General features: G+C 38.7%; 2 protein-coding genes across 22 annotated transcripts in view; one reads left to right on the forward strand and one right to left on the reverse strand.

The window, feature by feature from the left end:
* APBB2 (amyloid beta precursor protein binding family B member 2) overlaps positions 1-12,165 on the forward strand; it is a 394,104-nt gene extending 381,939 nt beyond the window's left edge. For all 21 annotated transcript variants that reach the window (XM_004448704.4, XM_012529782.3, XM_004448702.4 and 18 more), the window contains 2 exons: positions 1,601-1,780; positions 8,297-12,165. In XM_004448704.4, the coding sequence (XP_004448761.2) occupies positions 1,601-1,780; positions 8,297-8,464 (348 nt within the window). In that variant the 3' untranslated portion in view covers positions 8,465-12,165. The remainder of the gene's footprint in view (positions 1-1,600; positions 1,781-8,296) is intronic.
* Positions 12,166-12,994: 829 nt separating this feature from the next.
* NSUN7 (NOP2/Sun RNA methyltransferase family member 7) overlaps positions 12,995-19,691 on the reverse strand; it is a 109,624-nt gene continuing 102,927 nt past the window's right edge. Inside the window, exons 11-12 of the mRNA XM_058299459.2 lie at positions 16,120-16,243; positions 12,995-15,590 (exon numbers count right to left, since the gene is read on the reverse strand). Coding sequence (XP_058155442.1) covers positions 14,949-15,590; positions 16,120-16,243 — 766 coding nt within the window. The 3' untranslated portion in view covers positions 12,995-14,948. The remainder of the gene's footprint in view (positions 15,591-16,119; positions 16,244-19,691) is intronic.

Consider the following 19,691-nt stretch of genomic DNA (forward strand, 5'->3'; position numbering starts at 1 on the left):
AAGCCTTGCCCTCTTGGGCATTATGCTTATTTTTTATTGAAATGGCCTATATTAAAAAAAAAGGACATCGTTTTACCCATTGTATGTGTCTGGATCTATATATACCTTTCCTTTGGACTCAAAAGCTTTTTTCTGGTTCTCCTGATTCTTTCCCCTCATATGCCCAGGAGATGAAATCATTTTCTAGAGGTCATACTAGCCATGGCCTACTAATAGGTATTGGTTTTCTCACCAGTCCCTCCCAGGACCCCAGTGTTGACTGAACTATGTGGTCTGGGGTTGGGAACCAGGAGATGGTCCTGCTATGAAGGATCTTGTGTTTTTTTCTGTCATTGGGAGCAGGGGCCATTGGTCATCTTAGAAGGGGCCAACATTAGCCTTAACCCACATTACCCCAATTTTGTGGTTGAGGAACCTGAGGCCCAGAGAGGTTAAGTAACAGGGTCACACAGCTGGGAAAATTTGAATCCTCGCCCCAGACTACCACTTTCTGTTCTGCCTCTGTGAAGCACTGGTCATAGAATGGCCACAAGTTCTTCACCTTTTACTTCTAACTACTAGCAAGTCATTTTCAAGCCTAATTCACCTTTTAAGGAGGAGTGGGCTACTCACTGACCCTGCCAGTCTTTCCAGCCTGACATGCTGTATTTTCTTCAACCCATCAAAAATGTCAGGCCCTTTCCTACCTTAGGGTCTTTGCACTTGCTCTTCTTCTGTGCTGTACCCCTTTACCTAACATCCCATACCAGGTTTCAGATTAAATGGCATTTCTTCCAAGAAGCCTCCTGACCCTGCAAACTAGGTTAGGTTACCTGTTTAATATCCACATCGCACTTATCTTTCCAGTCTCCCCGTTCCAAAGGCAGCTTCTCAACACATTGGCTCACCACTCCATTCTCCGTGTTGCACAGGCCTCACCTAGAGTAGGTGCTTAAAATCATTTGAGTGAATATTGAATGAGTCAAGATATGAATTATCCAAAAAACGACATGCTGAATATGTTTGCTAATTCAAAAATCGTGGCGTTCATAACCATGAGAGTGAATCCAAACATTTCTTTACATAGCTTTATATGGATACCCATTTGAGGAAAAGAAAAAAAAAATTGGTTATAGATATAGAGGGGGTTCAGGGTGCTGTTCAGCATGGATAAGAAGAACCAGAAGGAAAGAGATACCATGGATCCTTCTCTCTTGGTGCCCTGGTGTTTCCAGTGGGTTTACCAGACAAGTGGGTTTGGCACCACTGAGCGCCATGTATTGAGCACTTCTTAAGAAATATGACATTGTAGTTCCCCACCGTGAACTCACAGACTTGGAGTGTAATGGAGAGAGGACCAAACATACATTATGTGCCATGATAGAGATTTCCAAGCAAGAGAAAATGCCAAAGTGAGACAGCCTTTCCAGGCACATTCTGAAACTTGCTCTTCTAGGAACATACAGGTCCTTTCTGAATTCAGTCTGGCTGTATTTTCTTATGACCAGTTCCTCTAGGCTGCCTCTCTTAAGTTTGATTCTATGATTTAAGACCTGAACATTTTGGGGCTCTTGCCCTGCCCCACAGAGAAGAGCAGGATACTGAGCTGTGTCTCTTGCAGAGTGAAGAGGAAACCCTAGTGGAGTGTCGTGTGCGGTTCCTGTCCTTCATGGGCGTCGGGAAGGATGTCCATACATTTGCCTTCATCATGGACACGGGGAACCAGCGCTTTGAGTGCCATGTTTTCTGGTGCGAGCCGAATGCCGGTAATGTGTCCGAGGCTGTCCAGGCTGCCTGCATGGTGAGTAACTGCCCAGGGAGTTGCTCAGCCTTCTTTATAACACCTTCTTTCCCACAGGTGGAATCGACCATGATCAGCAGTTTGCTATTTAAAAGGGCCAGGGCGCCTGAAAAACGCAGGGCTGGGTGGACATTTTCTGCAGATCATTAAAAAGAATGATCTTCAAAACCAGAAGTTTGAGGGTTATCAGTTCTTGATCTCTGTTGGTTTCAGTATGTGATCATTAATTGTTGATCATGTATGAGTTGGTACATTTGCCCCACCACTCCACTGAATTGGCTCTTGTCAAGATCTCACTCACCTCACGTTGCAAGTCAGTAGTCAGTTCTCAGTCCTCGCTGTCCTTGACTATCTGCAGCATCTGCCTCTCCTGGGAACATGTTCTGTACTCTGGGGCACCACATGCTCCTGGTTCTCCTCTTACTTCATGGTGCCCTTCTCAGTCTCCTTGGCACGTGTTCTTTTAGTTCTGACCTTTAAGTTGCCATGGCCCAGATGTCAATTTTTGAACTAAGTTGCCCTCCCCCCCACCCCCCGCTTTTTAAAAATGCCATGGTACATCTATATCCACACCGGACCTCTTCCCTCAATCCCATTCTCATATAGACAACTGCCTTCTCTTCCTCTGCACTAGGATGTTAGTCTTAACATGACCAAAACAGAACTCCTGACTTCACCCCTAAAACCTGCTTGTCTTTTCCATTTCATTTAAGAGCAGCTCTACTTCAGGTTGCTCAGACCAAAAACTTTGATATCATTCTTAACTCCTGTCTTGCCCTCCTCCCCATCCCAATTCCATTTACAAGTTCTGCCTCAGTCATCACAGTGTATCCAGAATCTCATCACCTTTCACCATTTCCATTGCCTCCTGCCGAGGATTCTATGGATTCATATGGAATCCATTCATATGATTATTGTAATAACCTCTGCCTTAGTCCCACCCTGCCAGGATATGTCTTCAAGGTAGTAGCCAAAGTGATTTCTTTAAATTGTAAGTAAAATCACATCACTTCTTTGCTCCAAACATCTCCTGTGTGTCTCCCTCAGCAGGGTGAGAGTCACAGTCCTTAGAATGGCCTCTCAGGTCCTGTAACCTAGCCCTGTCTGTCTCTCTGACCTTATCTTCTCCTACCCTGTCCCTTGCCCACTTGACTCCAGCTACAAAGGCTGCCTTGCTGATTAATCCACCAACACTCCTCACTGACATCTACCTCAGGGCCTTGGTATGTATTGTTTCCTCTTCACAGAATACCCCAGCCCTATCCCATATGCATAGTTCTTTCCCTCACTTCCTTTCAGTCTCTGCTCAGATGTCAGCTATCCGGTGACACTTTTCCTGACCACCATTTTTGGCCATCCACCATATACAGCTTTCTCTTTCTTCTTGCCCTTGCTTTGTCTGTCTTCAAAGTACTTGAAGGAATCTTCCATTTCATGTTGATTTGTTTCTATTTTCTTCTCCCACTCAATTGGCCATTCATTCAGGACAGAAGATTTGTTTGATTTGTTTTGATAGTTGGTTTAAGTGCACTGTTTTCATATATTTTATTTATGTTATATCCATTAACTCATTTAATCCTTAAATAGCTCTCTCAGGTAATTGTATTATTTGTGAGAAAACAAAGGCTCAAAGAAAGTAAATAACAGGCCCCCACAGCACAGAGTTGGGAAGTGACAGAGCCTGGGTCCAACCCAAGTCTTCCAGGTAGCAAAGCCAATGGAAGCTTTAACCACATGAATGATTTTAAAAAACAAAATTGTCTTTCCATTCATTCAGCAAACATCTTTTGAGCACCTATTTATGCCAAGCACTGAAAAAGTTCTAGTAGAAAATGAGAGAACTGTATGAATGCAGACACCAAAGCCTGAAGTGCAGGATACATTCTAGCAGTAGCAGGTTGGGTTGCTAGAACCAAGTGTGAGGGAGTGAGGTCCATATTATGAAGGGTCTGTGATGTCATGCCAAGGTGTTTGATTTTCTTCAGCAAAGATTTCTAAACAGGAGGGTGAATTGATCACATTGAGGTTTTAAAAGAGTACTCCAGGGAAGCGGATTTGGCTCAACTGAAAGAGTGACCACCTAATGTATGGGAGGCCCAGGGTTCAAACCTAGGTCCTCCTGACACACGTGGTGAGCTGGCCCACGTGCAGTGCTGATGTGTGCAAAGAGTGCTGTGCCACACAGGTGTGTCCCCTGCATAGGAGAGCCCCACATGCAAGGAGTGTGCCCCCATAAGGAGAGCCACCCCATGTGAAAAAAGCACAGCCTGCCCAGGAGTGTTCTCACACACATGGAGAGCTGGCGCAGCAAGATGATGCAACAAGAATAGACACAGATTCCTGGTGCCGCTGACAAGAATGCAAGCGGACACAGAAGAACACACAGCGAAGGCACACAGAGAGCAGACAGTGGAGGGGGGGTGAGAAGGGGAGAGAAATAAATTAAATCTTTTAAAAAATTAAAAAAAGTACTCCAGCAAAAAGAAAAACAGTGGAGGTGTCTTTGTTTCCTAGCTGCTAGCATAACATACAATAGGTTGGCTAAAACAATGGGAATTTATTGGCTCATGGCTTTGGGGCTAAGAGAAGTCCAAAACTGAGGCATCAGCAAGGCGGTGCTTTCTCCCAGAATACTATGGCATTCTGCGTCTGGCTACCGGTGATCCTTGGTTCTTGGCTTTTATGCCCCATGGCAGTGCAGATGGCAGCATCTTCTCCTTTCTCTTCCAGGTTCCATTGACTTCTAGCTTCTTGCTACTCCCTGTGACATCCCTCTGTTGCCTTCTCTGTGAGGTCTCCAGTAATAGGATTAAGACCCATCCTGATTCATTGGAGCACACTTTACCTGAAATAACCTCATCAAAACATTCTGTTTGCATTGGGTTCACACCCTCAGAATGGATTAGGAACATGTTTTTCTGAGGTCTTAGCTTCAAGCCAGCACAGTAGGATAGGTTGAAAGGACAAACCTGAGGTGGGGAGATCTGGTTGGAAGCCAGTTTATTAACACAGGTGAGAGAAGGAAAAGAGTTTAAACTAGGAGAATGGCAGATAATTTGAGAGACATTGTGGAGAATTGCTTGGCTGGGGGTGAAGAATACTGAATTTGAAGTGTGCTTCATTTATTCCAACCCAGTATTTATGGGAATTAAAGCATGACTAAGTTGTGATTCTTGCTGTATGGAGCTCAGATATAGTGGGAGTGATACAAAAACCAGAGTTTTGTTGCGATATAGAAAATGCAATAAATAAAGGTATGAGACAAGATTGAGAAGTGACTGGGAGGACAGAGTAGTACAGCCCTGAAATTAGATAACTCACAAAATCTGACAGTGAAGGGCTAGCCTGATAGGCAACACTGAGTGGTTTGTTCATTGGTTTGCTTCAGTGGGTTGGAGATTTGCACATTTTTTAGGTGGAGGGGAAACAAGCCAGTAAAACTGGATTGAAGAAGGGGTTCATGTACAGAGTTGCATAAAGTTTGGATTAAGAGCCTAGGAAGGGAAGCGGACTTGGCCCAGTGATTAGGGCATCCGTCTACCACATGGGAGGTCCGCGGTTCAAACCCCGGGCCTCCTTGACCCGTGTGGAGCTGGCCCATGCGCAGTGCTGATGCACACAAGGAGTGCCGTGCCACGCAGGGGTGCCCCCTGCATAGGGGAGCCCCATGCACAAGGAGCGCGCCCCATAAGGAGCGAAAGAAAGTGCAGCCTGCCTAGGAATGGTGCCGTACACATGGAAAGCTGACGCAGCAAGATGACGCAACAAAAGGAAACACAGATTCCCATGCTGCTGACAACAACAGAAGCAGACAAATAAGAACATGCAGCAAATGGACACAGAGAACAGACAACTGGGGCGAGGGTGGGGGTGGGAAAGGGGAGAGAAATAAATCTTTAAAAAAAAAAAAAAAGAGCCTAGGAAAAGAGCTTGGCCTCCAGATTGACCAGAGACTGTCCAAGAAGTGCCAAGGTTACCAGCATAGGTGAAGGCTTAGGAAAGAGAAGTTGGAGTTCTGTTTACAGACAGTACGTGGCTAGGTTAAGAATAAGGTGATAAGGGAAGCAGACTTGGCTCAACTGACAGGGCGTCTGCCTACCATATAGGAGGACCAGGGTTCAAGCCCCGGGTCTCCTGACCTGTGTGATGAGCTGGCCCACGTGCAATGTTGACACGCACCAGGAGTGCCAGGCCACGCAGGGGTGTCCCCCACATAGGGGAGCCCCACACACAAGGCGTGTGCCCTGTAAGGAGAGCTACCTGCCCGAAAAAAGCGCAGCCTGCCCAGGAATAGCGCCACAACAAAAAGAGACACATTCCTGCTGCTGCTGACAAGAATGTGGGCAGACACAGAAGAACACACAGCAAATGGACACAGAGAGCGGAAGGGGGATAAAGAATGAGAGATAAGGATGAGGTGGGAGGGAAATGACAAAGATGGAGAACGGGGTGGGGAGGAGGCAGTTAAGGGTGAACTAAATTGAAAGGATGGGTTAGTATTGGGGGCCTGAAGTCCTTTATTTAAAAAACTGCCTTTGAAGTGCAGGAGGGAGGGAGATGGGAAGGAACATTCATTCCGGGGCTCCCAAAGGCCTGCTGTTGGGCATTTGGTATCTTGTTTCAGTCTTCCCACTGTCCTTTTTTAGAGAGATCATTTACCCTTAGGTGCTGTGCACACTGTGGATTCTAACTCAGACATGACAATATAAAGGAGCAGTGGTGGGGTGGACAGGAGCAAGGGTGGTAGAGAACTCTAAATGAATCTACTAACCAGGCAGAAAAAAATTGAGATGGAAAGAAGGAATTGGGGAGGGGAGGGATGGGAGATTTTAAGACAAAAAATGGATGATGATTATATAGGTATTTTATGAAATGGAAAAGGATCATAATAGATGGTTTTAGTTATAAAATGAATGGCTGTCAGCCTTATACTTCCTAAATACTGGTGGCAATCAAATAATGAGCTTTTTTTTTTTTAATCACTGGTTACAGTTTGTTTTCTGATTTCCAGATTTATTTCCCTGCTTAGAAACAATTTTTAGTCATTTGTTTCCTATTTTAATTGTATTACTGCAGCCAGTTGAAGCAGTTCAGCCAGTCCAGTACAAGGCACACTGATAAAATCAGGCCCCTTTTTCCTACTTTGAATCCAGCATTTCTAAGTGGTTTTCCTTTGATTCTCTGAATTTATACCATCTGAAATAGCCATGACATTAACACTATTCTTTTGAAACTACTTAATTTTTTGCGCTTGTTTTGCAACTGTATGGTTCCAACTATATGGTATAGACCCAGCTAAAGATATTTTGGTGAAACTTGGAATAGGACAAAGAGGAGACCTTAATGAGGTCCAGCAGTGAGGTGCAGCTTTTGATTCATACTGGACATATATAATTAACATTTGAAATTCCAAGTCCCATGTTGCCACAACTGCCCATTTATAAATTCCTGCTTTCAATGTGTTCTTGGTCCTGATGCAAACCTAGCAAGATGTGTTACACAGGGGAGACATGTAAAGAAGTTGTTTTTGGCATGATTTGTGATGAAAGGGGCTAGTTTTATGGCCTCTGGGGTATGATAGAACCTTATGACACAGCTGAACACCCTTTCCCCAGAGTTTTCTGTGGCTATTTTGCTTCTTAAGGGAAGCATTGACCTGTTTTGCAGCCATACTAAGGGACTTACTAATATTTAAGTTGATCTTTAAAAATCAGCCATGAAGTTCTTTTAAAGAGCTTGGGTTAGAAAAATTTTTTGATAAATTTAAACTTTTTATCTATTTTTGAAGTTATTCATCTTTCCACTAACTTAAAAAACAGGTATTTTTCCATTAACTTAAAAGCAGGTATTTTTCTGAAGGATAGAAATTGTGCCATATTATTTAAATGTGTAAATAAAATGTATCCTAAAATGTTAGCAGGAAATAGGAAAGGGAACACACACTCATGAATGCCTTCTGCATGCTAGGCCTATTTTAGTCATTCTACAAGCATTCCTTATTTAATCATAACACTCTCTGTGAAGGTCCCCATTCTTAGGACATTTTAGAGTTGAAGAAACTGAGGCTCAGAGATTTAATAACTTGCCTGTATCATATGGTTCACAGATGATAAAACCAAGAGTCATACTATGCTCTTTCTACCATTTTGTCACTCAGCCATGAGAACTTTCTGCACAGATATGGAAAATTTAACACTATGTCTCCAAATCCCTAGCCCTTTCTTTGACTAAGAGGTATGTTAGGTAGAGCCTACCAATATAAAAAACAAGTAAGGAGAGGGTGGCGATGGATGGACGAAAAGGGTGGCAAAGCCAGAACACCTTTGTTGAGTCTAATTATCCTTTAAGATTTAAAACATTCACTTAAAAATAATAAACTCTTGAGTTATGTTGAGTATGTTTAGGAGTACTTTTAGACTTTTAGAAGTAAATGTATTTGTGATGAATTAAAATCATGTTAAGCAAGAAGAGAGGCTCATTATTAACTACAATTGACCATTTTTTGTTTTGTTTTAGTTACGGTATCAGAAGTGCTTGGTAGCCAGGCCACCTTCACAGAAAGTCCGACCACCACCTCCGCCAGCAGACTCAATGACTAGGAGAGTCACAACCAATGTAAAACGAGGGGTCTTATCCCTCATTGACACTTTGAAACAGAAACGCCCTGTCACAGAAATGCCATAGCTGCATATATTGAAGGATTCTGTGATTATTTGCCTGAAGATTGAAAAGCTACACTAAAGAAAATGAACTATCTGGCCTTCCATTCCGTTGCTGATGCTTTGTCTTCAGAGAATTTATCCTTTAACAAAACAGTATTAGACAAGCATGTTCTCTCATCTTGCCACCATCATGTGATATGAAAAAGAAGCATGAATACTTTTTTTTGCTGTCAGTAAGTTACATCATGAGCAGTGGAAGGTCGTTTTCTTATTGTAAATATTGCAAACATTACTTTACTTTCACACACAGAGAGAAGAATGTGGCCACGCCCTTCCTAGTGAACTAACGCCCAGTCCTTGGAGTGAATGATGCCTCAGTTAGTTTCACTGTCTTCTTAAGCTGAATCTGCCACAAGCAACCTTTTAAATCCTTACAGCACTATGCCCAGTTTTCAACAATGGAATAGACACTGCATAGCAGATACCAGTGACTTGCTGTAAAAGCAGGATGATGAGTTTTCATTTTAGTTTTTCATAAAATTGAACCTGTTGGTTGGCAAAATTGGCTGTTGGCATCAGTATAGAAACCAACCGGTAGCTTTAAGAAGCTCTTTGACACATGGACATCATTTCAAGTCTACAGCTGTATGTGGGATGTCAGGAAAAAATGAAACTTCAAAATAGACAAAACAACAAACTGAATTTGAGGAATTAAAATCAAACAGAAAAATAGCCTTTCTTTTCAGATGGTTTTCAAATGGATTTTTAAAAAGAAAGAAACTAACAAGCATATAATGCATTTCGGGTGGGACATATTTCAAACTTCTGCCTTATATTGTACAATGCAGCTAGAGAATTATAGTTCACTATGGCCATTCTCTACATAAACAATATTAAAATGAAATACTCCTCAAAAACCTTTCATCCTTAGTTTGATAATTAGCCATTATGCAATTTGGAGTTGAGGAAATGTCTTTTATGTTTTTGTCACAATTATTTTAGATCGTCACATTATTTTTGTTAGACCAACTCCTGTTCTCCTAGGATTCTGTATCTAGCTCAGTCTTACTACATTGCTTTTTGCCCAGAAAGCTGTCTGTCCATCGTGAATTGTCCATGGCAACAAATTACATTAAGTTGAACCTTTCTTGATTTTATATATTTAATATTAGAATTTGTTGGACTCAGATGTATTTTAAGATTTATATTCTTTCCACTTTATTTTCAAGATTTAAAAATTTTGTATCAGAGCAAAATATGCATATGAACAATGGATTAACAAGTTTCCCAAAAGTAGCACTTTTTGCTGCTTTCTGTGTAGTTATGAAACTTAGTTGTAAAGATAGGCAAATTTAGACTCTTGTTGGCAATGTTGTTTTACAAGGAAGTTGCTAAGGCGATAACTCTGTCTTCTTCACTTTTTAGTGATGAAATTAATGTTCTAAAACATCCAGTTATAAAAGTAATGCTTTACATTTATACACTGATACGTGCTTGTCAAAGCGATTTCCACGTTTTTACACATTTGAGCCTTATAAGGTTGAGAAGGTACTAAGCATATTTGTGAGATGAAAATATGAAGTACCTAGAGGTTAAATCAACTGGCCTAAGAGTTTACCAAAGTTAATGAGAAACTGGACTAGGACCCAAGTCTCCGCCTCCCAATTCTTACTGTGTTATGCTGCTTCCTATCAGTCAGAAAGAGCCTTTCCAGACTCTGGACAAATACAAAAAAGAGTAGATATGAAAATATTTATTGTCAGGCAGTCTGAGAATTCACTATGTAAGTAGGGAAATGTGTTTAAATTGTTCCAGCAGAGTGCAGAATTATTAATTTTAAGACCATTGCCCTCTCACAGTCCAGGACTATTTTCCTGCAGTGTGCCTCAAATGTGGCTTAAGGACAGGATTCTACACTCGGTACAGCCTGTTCAACCTTTGATTTTTTTTCCAGAACATATGCTACTTGTGGTAGAGATATTCCTAACTCATGTATTCTTAGCTACCAGAGAACATGAGGGAATGAGTGTTCTTGTCTGCTGCTCCCTTTCACAGTTCATTTGGGGTTGGGGGGCACAGAATTGGAATTGTTTGCTAGCACTCTAGTGTTATGACAAAAATGATGCCACTTTGGAAATGCATTCTACTTCTGACCACCTTACTCTTCTTTCTGAGAACCAATGCCATAATAGGAAATTTTTGCATTAAGAAAACCCTTACTCTGCCCTTTGAAAAGCTGTTCAAAATTCATTCATGATCTTTCATATTGATTTCCACAGTGAAAAGTTTTAGCGTGACAACTTCAGAATTCTAAATAAATAGTCCATTTTTGTATTGGGAATCTCTACCAGAGCCCTCTGTTCATTTTTTAAAAGGCATATATGTATGTTTGTTTTCAGGATCAAAAATAGTGAGCTAGCTTTAAGTAGCAAACTGATTTATATATGCAATTATAAGATGCATTAAGATGAACGATAAGCCTTTATGTATTGAAAACTGTACTGCAGATAATTTTGTTTTGAAAATAGCTTTGCATACTAAATGCACATTAATTTTGTGGAATTAATTATGTTAAACATTATGCTCAGACACTTTCTGCCATGGCCAAAAAGTATGTATGAAAATATGTGTGTATTTGTCTGAAAAGGATGACAATGTTTTATCAGATATTGTAGTGACACTTCCGTTATCTATGCATTCTTTATATCTGTGATTCGGTAAACAGGCAGTCATGCTCACTATGCCTTGTATGTCTTATCATTTTTTTAATCTGTTAAATACAGCTTAAATATTTTTATTTTATTCTATTTTTACTGAAATATACTGCATTATTGTGTTAATGTATTATCTTTACTGGATATTATCTCACAATATATCCAGGTCTAAGTAATCTCAGTGAACTATACGTTACCTAAAAGGTGGTTTTTGTAATGATTTGTAATCACATTTTTATTGGACTATGTAGAAGAAAAGGCAAAATATTTAAAGTTCCTTTTATTTTTTAAAAGCAGTTAGATAGATGCAGACTTGCCACCTCATTTGTATGCTCCTTGACATCATTAAGGAGAATAGCCAACCTCCTATGGCTAAAAACTTTACTTTGCAGACTAAAGCACTGCTTGGTGCTTCATTTTTATATCCTTCACAACCTGTGTGATTTAATCTAAATGATATATACATGTCCACGCCCTTTGTTTCCCCCTGGATATAACATCACCCATAGCTAATTAGGGGCATTGTTTTTTGTCTGTCTCAATGCATGAAAGGAAACCTAGACCCACTCCCATTAAAACAAGTTCTTGGTGATAAACTGTTAGCACTGCTGCTTAAATTCTGTACAAGGTCATTGACCAGAAACCCTAAATCTTTTATTTTTTCTGTATCACTCATAACGATCACAACACAAATTCAAGATTTCAAAAGCAACATGAAAAACATTCCCCTAATGGATATTAGCACAATTTAACTGATAAAAACCATTAACTCTCTACTGTTTGCCATGCTTAGCCTAATACCCGGCTAATATATGTTATACAGCCAGTGTTGACTGCTCCAGGGAAGATACCTGCTCATACCATCAATTAGAGCACTCCCTGCCATCCAAAGCAGGCTTGTTAATCTTGGGAAAAAAACCTTTTGCTTTCCTTTTTTGCCCCTTTTGCTGTTGACCACTTTTACGCATTTAAATGTAATCTGTTGTGAGAATAAACTTAGCTGCATAAATTGTTTGCCTCATTTATCTGACAAATGTCATACATAGGAGGAATAGAAATATTAATGTATCAGCACATTAGCCATTTTATTTTTAAATTATTAACACAAATTAGACTTCTCAGAAAACAATATAATAATAGTCTGCTTGATTACTTACTGCTTATTTCCACCTGGTAAAAACTAGAAAATATTTAAAGTTTGAGTAATATATAATAACACCGTCCTTATCTGGTGATTTGGAAGGACAGCTGGCATTCTGACAGGTCTATTCACCCAACCCATGTCTTTCATAAAGTCTGTCTAGGATTACTGTATTTCAGCACAAAGAAGCTGACATCAAAGAATAACAATATGAATCCAAAATAAAAGGTAACAAGAAAAATCAGGTACATCTGGTTTAGTTCAACTGTGAGACATACGGAAGAATTTAATGTGTATGCATCTTTTGTTGGTCTTGCTTTTTCCCAATTTGTTTACCTTTTTACTGTCAGGGCAATAACTCAAGACAATAACAGGTGAACAAGATTACATTTTGTTTTCAGGTGTTATAGCAGAAAATAATTTCAGATAAAAATTTAAACTTGCTTTTGGAGTATCTGAATACCAGTAATTCCATTATTTTAGATTTTTGCAGTGCTCTTTTCTAAACCCAAGAAAACTAAAATGCTAAACAAAAAAATCTCAATATTCTCCATTATAATTCTTTACTGCTACTTTTATGCAAAGTATTTTTACTCTACCAAAGTATTTAAATAATTGATCATACCCTTACCAAAAGATTCTCAAAAAAAAAAAAAAACCTGCAAAATTAAAAAAAAAAAACCAAACACCTGCAGGCTTAATTAACAAATGGTTTAATTCAGAGTCTAAAGAAAAATAATTTAACTCCAAGGTAAATGGCTACAAGTTGTCAGATGACAGCAATCATGCTGCTACAGATATTAGAAAAATACCCTATTTTGTATCAACGTGAATTTTCATTTCATAACGTATCACAGAAAATACATTTGTAAAAAAGTCAGCTCTACTTTGAACAATGGAATACGTCAGCTTGGGGGTAGGGGATGGGGGTGAAGGGAGTGTGACAAGAAAGGAATAAAATATTCCTGGGATAAAATACCAGCGCTTTACTGAACAATGTTAAATTAAGCTGTGCTGACCTAGAGGCACATAATACTCTAAGCCAGATAGATATTTGGGTGCTAATAAGAGAATGAAAAACACTATAAATTTTAGAGTGCATAAATCTATAGTTTTTGATTTTTGAAAGTAGTAAAATAAGATGAATATTTAAAACATTTCTGTAAAGTCATAATTAACATGAGAAAAATGATATGGGGATTTTAAAATAATAAGCCTGGTTTGAGTATAAAAAGTCTTTTTTCACGGATGAATTTTATGCATAAATGTGAATATTTAGCTAAAATAATTTACTACTACTAAAATGAAATTCACCAAAAAAAACCCCTGCCATTCTTTTATCCTCATTTCAAAGTGAGAAAATGAATATTAGGGCTAAAACAGACGTAGATATTCAATTTGAAGAAGATACTATTCTATTAAAATCATGCCACCTGAATTTACCATTTAGGAATTTGCATAACACTTCAACATAACTGAATCCTGAAAATAGAACTTTAAATTTGTACTTTATAAATTTGTCTATGAATGTTTTTTAAACAGTAAGATTTATAATTGTAACTTCTTCAACTTAGTGTCAAATAATTTCTGTTGCCATGATGAAAAATGTCAGTAGACCCAGAAATGATAATCATACCAATTTTTGGTAGGCAATTGATAATACATTCAAGACGAATTGACTTTTAATATAATTAACAGTGCTACAATATATTTCTATAGATTGCATATCAATCAGAAATGACTACCAAAGTTTGATTACTGTTTGCAATGTGAAATTACTCATAGATTTTCCCTTATTACCTGACTTTTGAAGAGAATCAAATTTTTTACAGGTTTCTTATTTGGATGTCACCTGTATTCAACAGTTTTGCATCTTCCTCAGAATTATTAATATTTAGATGGAATTTGCTTAGTCATCTTTTACAGCAGTACATGGTCAGAAGGGAGAGCTGATTACCTTCAACTCTACTCAAAATCCTAAAAGCTCTTCCTAGAAGCAGTTTTCTCTCTAAACAGACATTTCGCTACACAAACCTGGCATTTTAGAACTTTTCTTCCTACTCATAATCAACTGCAATCACATTTCAAAAAAACTCATGTCATGCCCTGTTTAAAGAATACTTCGTTTAAAAATCAACCTCGATAGTGACTGAAAATGCCTTATTAAACTATAACTGACCAGATGCTGGAGAGAAATCTAGAATTGGTGGGAGAGGGCCAACATTTTCCCCATATCTACACTATCTAATAAATTGCCTCACAAATTAAATTGCAAAAGAAGCGTCTTAAAAGACAAGAAATTTCTCTTCAGAAAAAATTGTTGCATCTTTCTTTTAAATCTGGTATCCTAAATCTAGACTGAAAGTTAACAGAAGTGAGACAAGTTCTAAACAGCTGATATTGCGTCTCCAACTAGACATTTTAAAGCAGAGATATAACATTTTAAAGTGAGCTATTGGAATCTCTGAATTCTGATTTGTTTAATCTCCTTCGCTATTGTTTCTCACTTGTCTTAATTCTCTGAAGGTACATATCACATTTAGAAGATACTAAGTGGGCTATCTTGAATACCTTATGTTTAACCTTCAGGGAAATGTTGGACTTCGGGAAAAAAATGACCTGTTCTTGGTCTCTAAAAAAACACAAGACCATCAAAGCCATGGTCGAGGACGTCTGCGTAGGGAGGAAGGTAGGTTTTCTTGAGGCTTTTCCCCTCTTCTGGACATCGATAGTGCGGCAAAGCAGCTAGGCACAACATTCTTGGGTCCAACCCAATGACAGTAAAGATGTTGATTTGGTATCTGAGATCTGAGCCCTTGGGGGCTTGAAAATGGCAACATTACTGGAGGCAAAACAATTTCTATGGGTTTCAGTGCAACCATTTTGTCTTCTGGTCGAGGTCTTACGAAGTTCATCAGCCGTTCACATGGTCGAGAGGGAGCAGTGTTCTTCATAAATGTCGGCACTAAAGTATTGGTGGTGGGCTTACTGGGTTTTCTGATCTGTGAGGGAGCACCCGCTTGAGTCGTATTTTTCTGGGAAAGAAGTGTTTTTGTTGTTAATGCCTCTGATCTATTAGTATTGGCTTTAGCTTCTCGATTCAGGAACTCAGCAATTTTTGTGTGGATGCCATTACTATCATTAGTGGAAGCTTTTGGCAAAGTTGTTTTTGATCTTGTCATCTTCTTCTTCTCCCGTTTTGTTGATTTACCCAACTCAATCCCATCCAGTAGACCCTTTGCTGCAGCACGGGCCAAAACATCTTTCACTGACACTGTCTCAGATGGATCACGCTACAATTAAAGAAGCAGTTACTAAATGTGGGACTTAACTGTCGCTATGTCTATACAAATATTTATAAGTGCCTTAATAAAAAAAAACAGTATCTTTATTATACCAAAAGAAATGGGTTTTAGGCTGTAGCCCTTAATAGAGCCCATAAACTTTAGCAATGTTTTGTAGGGTTTTTTTTTGTATTTTTTTGTTTTTTGGGGGGTTTTTTTGGTAGTTAAATTTCCCCATCTGTGAACCTGATAGAAAATTTTTTCATGGCTTATTTCTTATGCATGTGGTAAAATGCATTAGCTTTTGGCAAAGTGCTTGGAGAGATGCAGGTGGAGAACAGACAATGGAGAAACTCCCACTGGAAGTATAAAGAATAGGGATTATTTGCCACACAGTAATAAACCTTTTTCCTGTCTTTAGCAGTTTATGAAATAAGCACACCACTTCAAGATAATCACAAAATCCCTGGGTACCTTTTATGAAGCTTTGTTGTTTAATTCCAAAATATAATATGAAAAGGGATTTCTTTTTCCTTACCTCCCTTGTTAGAATAGAAAGAAAACAACCATTGGTGATTTCAGATGGTTCTATTCTGAAAAATTTGTCAGCAGACAAATGTATTTCCTTTGAGGAACACAGTGGAAGAACAGGAGGACTAAGCCTGTAGTAAACATGGACAAACATTTAATAGAATAAATTGCAACTAAAGTTTCTTCTGTTTTATCAACTCTTTAAAAGAATTCCAAATCAGAATAAAATGCTGAAGCAGTTTTTCCCAAAATACTACTATAAGTTAAAAGCACTAATTCATTAGTTCATCATTTATTATACTTTCCAAGATCTCCATCTTTAAATAACTAAGCCAAGTATAACAACTTTTAACAAAAGCTTCTCTTCCCCAAATCACTAATATGTTAACAAAAAGCTCCCAATATGAAAATGGATAAATATGTATAGTAATCACAAAAGTAGAATCTAAAAATTTCTATACTTCATATTATCAAAACACAAACGATACAATTTTTACTTTGGTTACTTCTTTTGCACAATTAAATATAAAAATATGGCCCATCATTTTCATTACATTATTCTTTCCAAACACTTTTTGAGCATTAATGGATGAGATACAGTGTTCAAGAAAGTATACAACAAAGAAGAATTTGTGTCAGAGAAATAAAAAAAGCTTTAATCACTAATAAGTTTAAAATAAAATTTTGTTTTTGTAGTTAATATTTAATTTCATGTTGAATAATAAAGCAGTTCATTTATGAATAAATTCTTATATTTCAATGCTTTTAGTATTATATATATTCAATAAGTCAAAGGAATTAAATACTATTCCACCTGAATTTAAATGTTAAGAAATACTTTATTAATACTTTCGTATATTATATTCCAAAGCTAGAAATCAATTTTGAATTTATATTTATTTGCCTACTAAGTGCAAAGCACATAAATAAAACATACTTAATTCTCTTAGTTTATAATTTATTTGGGGAAAACTAATAGGCTTACAATAATATAAAGAAGACCAAATAAGAATGCTGAACCAGGTAGAGACAAAATTACGTAGAACTACAGAGAGAGATGCAATCAATTCTGGCCATAGGAATATCAAATATGAAGACTTAACAGAGGAAGAAGCATTGGTGCTGTATCTTAAATAATAAATAGATTTTCAAGAAGGTAAAGAGCATGCTTCTAGACAGAAATAAGAGCATACACAGAAATACATGTTCAGGGCGCACCAAGTATTTCCATGTGGCTGGAGCATAAGGTAGCTGAGGGAATGTAGAATTTACTTAAAATGGGGGCAGATACACATGACTTGCGTATTTGGCACCTGCTGGTGCTTAATAAATGTTAATGCTGTAATAAGCTGAAATATACTGGCTGTGTAGGTCCTAAAGGCAAGAGAATTCATCCCTCCTCTCCAGCTTCATAAAAGTCACCTGAATTTCCAAGGCCTACTTATATATGCTTGTACTCTACACAAATAGAAGTCATCAAAAAATTACTTACATATCAGGGAAATGGAAATAATTATTTCTTACCAATTTGCTACATATGTCTAGCTCTAGATGGTAATATGAAGCTTGGGATTCTGGGTAGTTTTAATTCACAGATATATTCCTAGCACTTAGAAGAGCACTTGGAACATGAAAATTTTTCTATAAATATTATTATAAGATTATTATATATTTTGGCTACATATATGCTATCTCTTTAGTGGTAATAGTGATCCATAATTAATATTGGTCAAGTTACCTAGCAGAATGAACAAAAGGAAATAAAAATAGAGTACACAACAGCCCTAAAACCACAAACTTCTCAAACATGACAGGAAAGAATGATTTGGATCACTCTGAAGGGAGATTCTAGAAATCTCCCCCACCTCCAACCTACTTCCAGAAGAAAACAAAACAATGAGAAAGAAGGTAAAGTAGATTGCAGTGAGGTGGGAAATGGGGGAGCCTGAAGAAAGAAATTAAGGATACCCCTCAAGGAGCCCCTCCTATCACAGAAAGGAGACTTGGTGACTCAGCAGAAGACAGAATTACTACTAGGACTGGGAAGAAGATAGAAGAATTTTTGAAAGGTAATCGCTTATAACTAAATATTGACCCACAAAGAATTACAGAAATAGTTAAAAGAACTTGGTGTGGAAAGCAGATTTGGCTCAATGGATAGAGCATCTGCCTACTACATGGGAGGTCCAAGGTTCAAACCCAGGGCCTCCTGACCCGTGTGGTGAAGCTGGCGCACGTGTAGTGCTGATGCACACAAGGAGTACCATGCCATACATGGGCGTCCCCCGTGTAGGGGAGCCCCACATGCAAGGAGTGCACCCTCTAAGGAGAGCCACCCCATGTGAAAAAGTGCAGCCTGCCCAGGAGTGGGGCCACACACATGGAGAGCTGGCGCAGCAAGATGGCACAACATAAAGAGACACATTCCCAGTGCCGCTGACAAGAATGCAAGCAGACACAGAAGAACACACAGCGAATGGACGCAGAAAGCACATGATTGGGGGATGGGGGGGAACGGGAGAGAAATAAATAAATAAATCTTTAAAAGAAAAAAAAAAAAAAGAAGTGGTGTTCCCAAGGGCAGCCAAAAAGGGTACTACTCAACCTATAAATCAAGGATGGATGTTCAGGTCAGGAAAGCAAGGGAATTGGACCAGTCCTTAGACCTAGAATCCCCTGGCTGAAGAAGAGCCTGAGCACCCAGCAAGAAGGTAAGCTGATTCCCTAGGGACATGGCAAGTGTGCATGGCAATGCTTTTCCTAATCGAGGGACCTATGGCCATTTACTTAGGTAATTGTACTGTAGGGAAAGAATATCCAAACATTTTCAGGACTGCTAGATAAAGGGTGCTGGTTGACAATGATACCCAGAGAACCAAAACATAATCATACCCATCTCCTGTTAGAATAGGGGTTTAAAGGGTATAAGTAATAAATGGAGTTCTGGTCCACGTCTGGCTCATAGTGAATCCACTGGATCCAGTGATTCATTCTGCAGGTATGTCCCCAGTTCCAAATGCATAATTGGAATAGACATATTTGGTAGTTGGCATACCAGTCCCCCACTATGGTTCCTTAGCCTATAGGCTAAGGGCTATCAGAGTGAGGAGTTACATCCCATCCCCATTTCCCACCTCCAGTGAAGATAGTAAATAGGAAACAATATTGCAAATGGGGGGGAGGGGTGATGACAAAACACAAATGATTGCCACCCTTAAAGAACCAAAGGGATACAGGGTTGGTAGCAGTACCCATCATATCTCTATTTAATTTACCAGTCTGGCTCTTGCAAAAACCAGAGGGATCCTAGAGGATAACCATGTACACTGCATGAAGTAGTAGCCCCAAATTGTAGCTGCTATACCAGATATGTTATGTTTGCTAAAGTAGATTAGCATGGCTTCAGGTGTATGATATATAGCCACTGACGTAGCAAATGCATTCTTTTTTCATCCCTATCAGAAAATAGAATCAAGAACAGTTTGCATAGTCAGGCAATAGACAATATTTGCAGTTTTGCTCCAGAGCAGTTAACTTTTTCACCCTCTGTCATAAAATAGTCTGAGGAGATGTAAACTT

Source organism: Dasypus novemcinctus, chromosome 1 (assembly GCF_030445035.2).
Source record: "Dasypus novemcinctus isolate mDasNov1 chromosome 1, mDasNov1.1.hap2, whole genome shotgun sequence".
NCBI classification, from domain to species: Eukaryota; Metazoa; Chordata; class Mammalia; order Cingulata; family Dasypodidae; genus Dasypus; species Dasypus novemcinctus.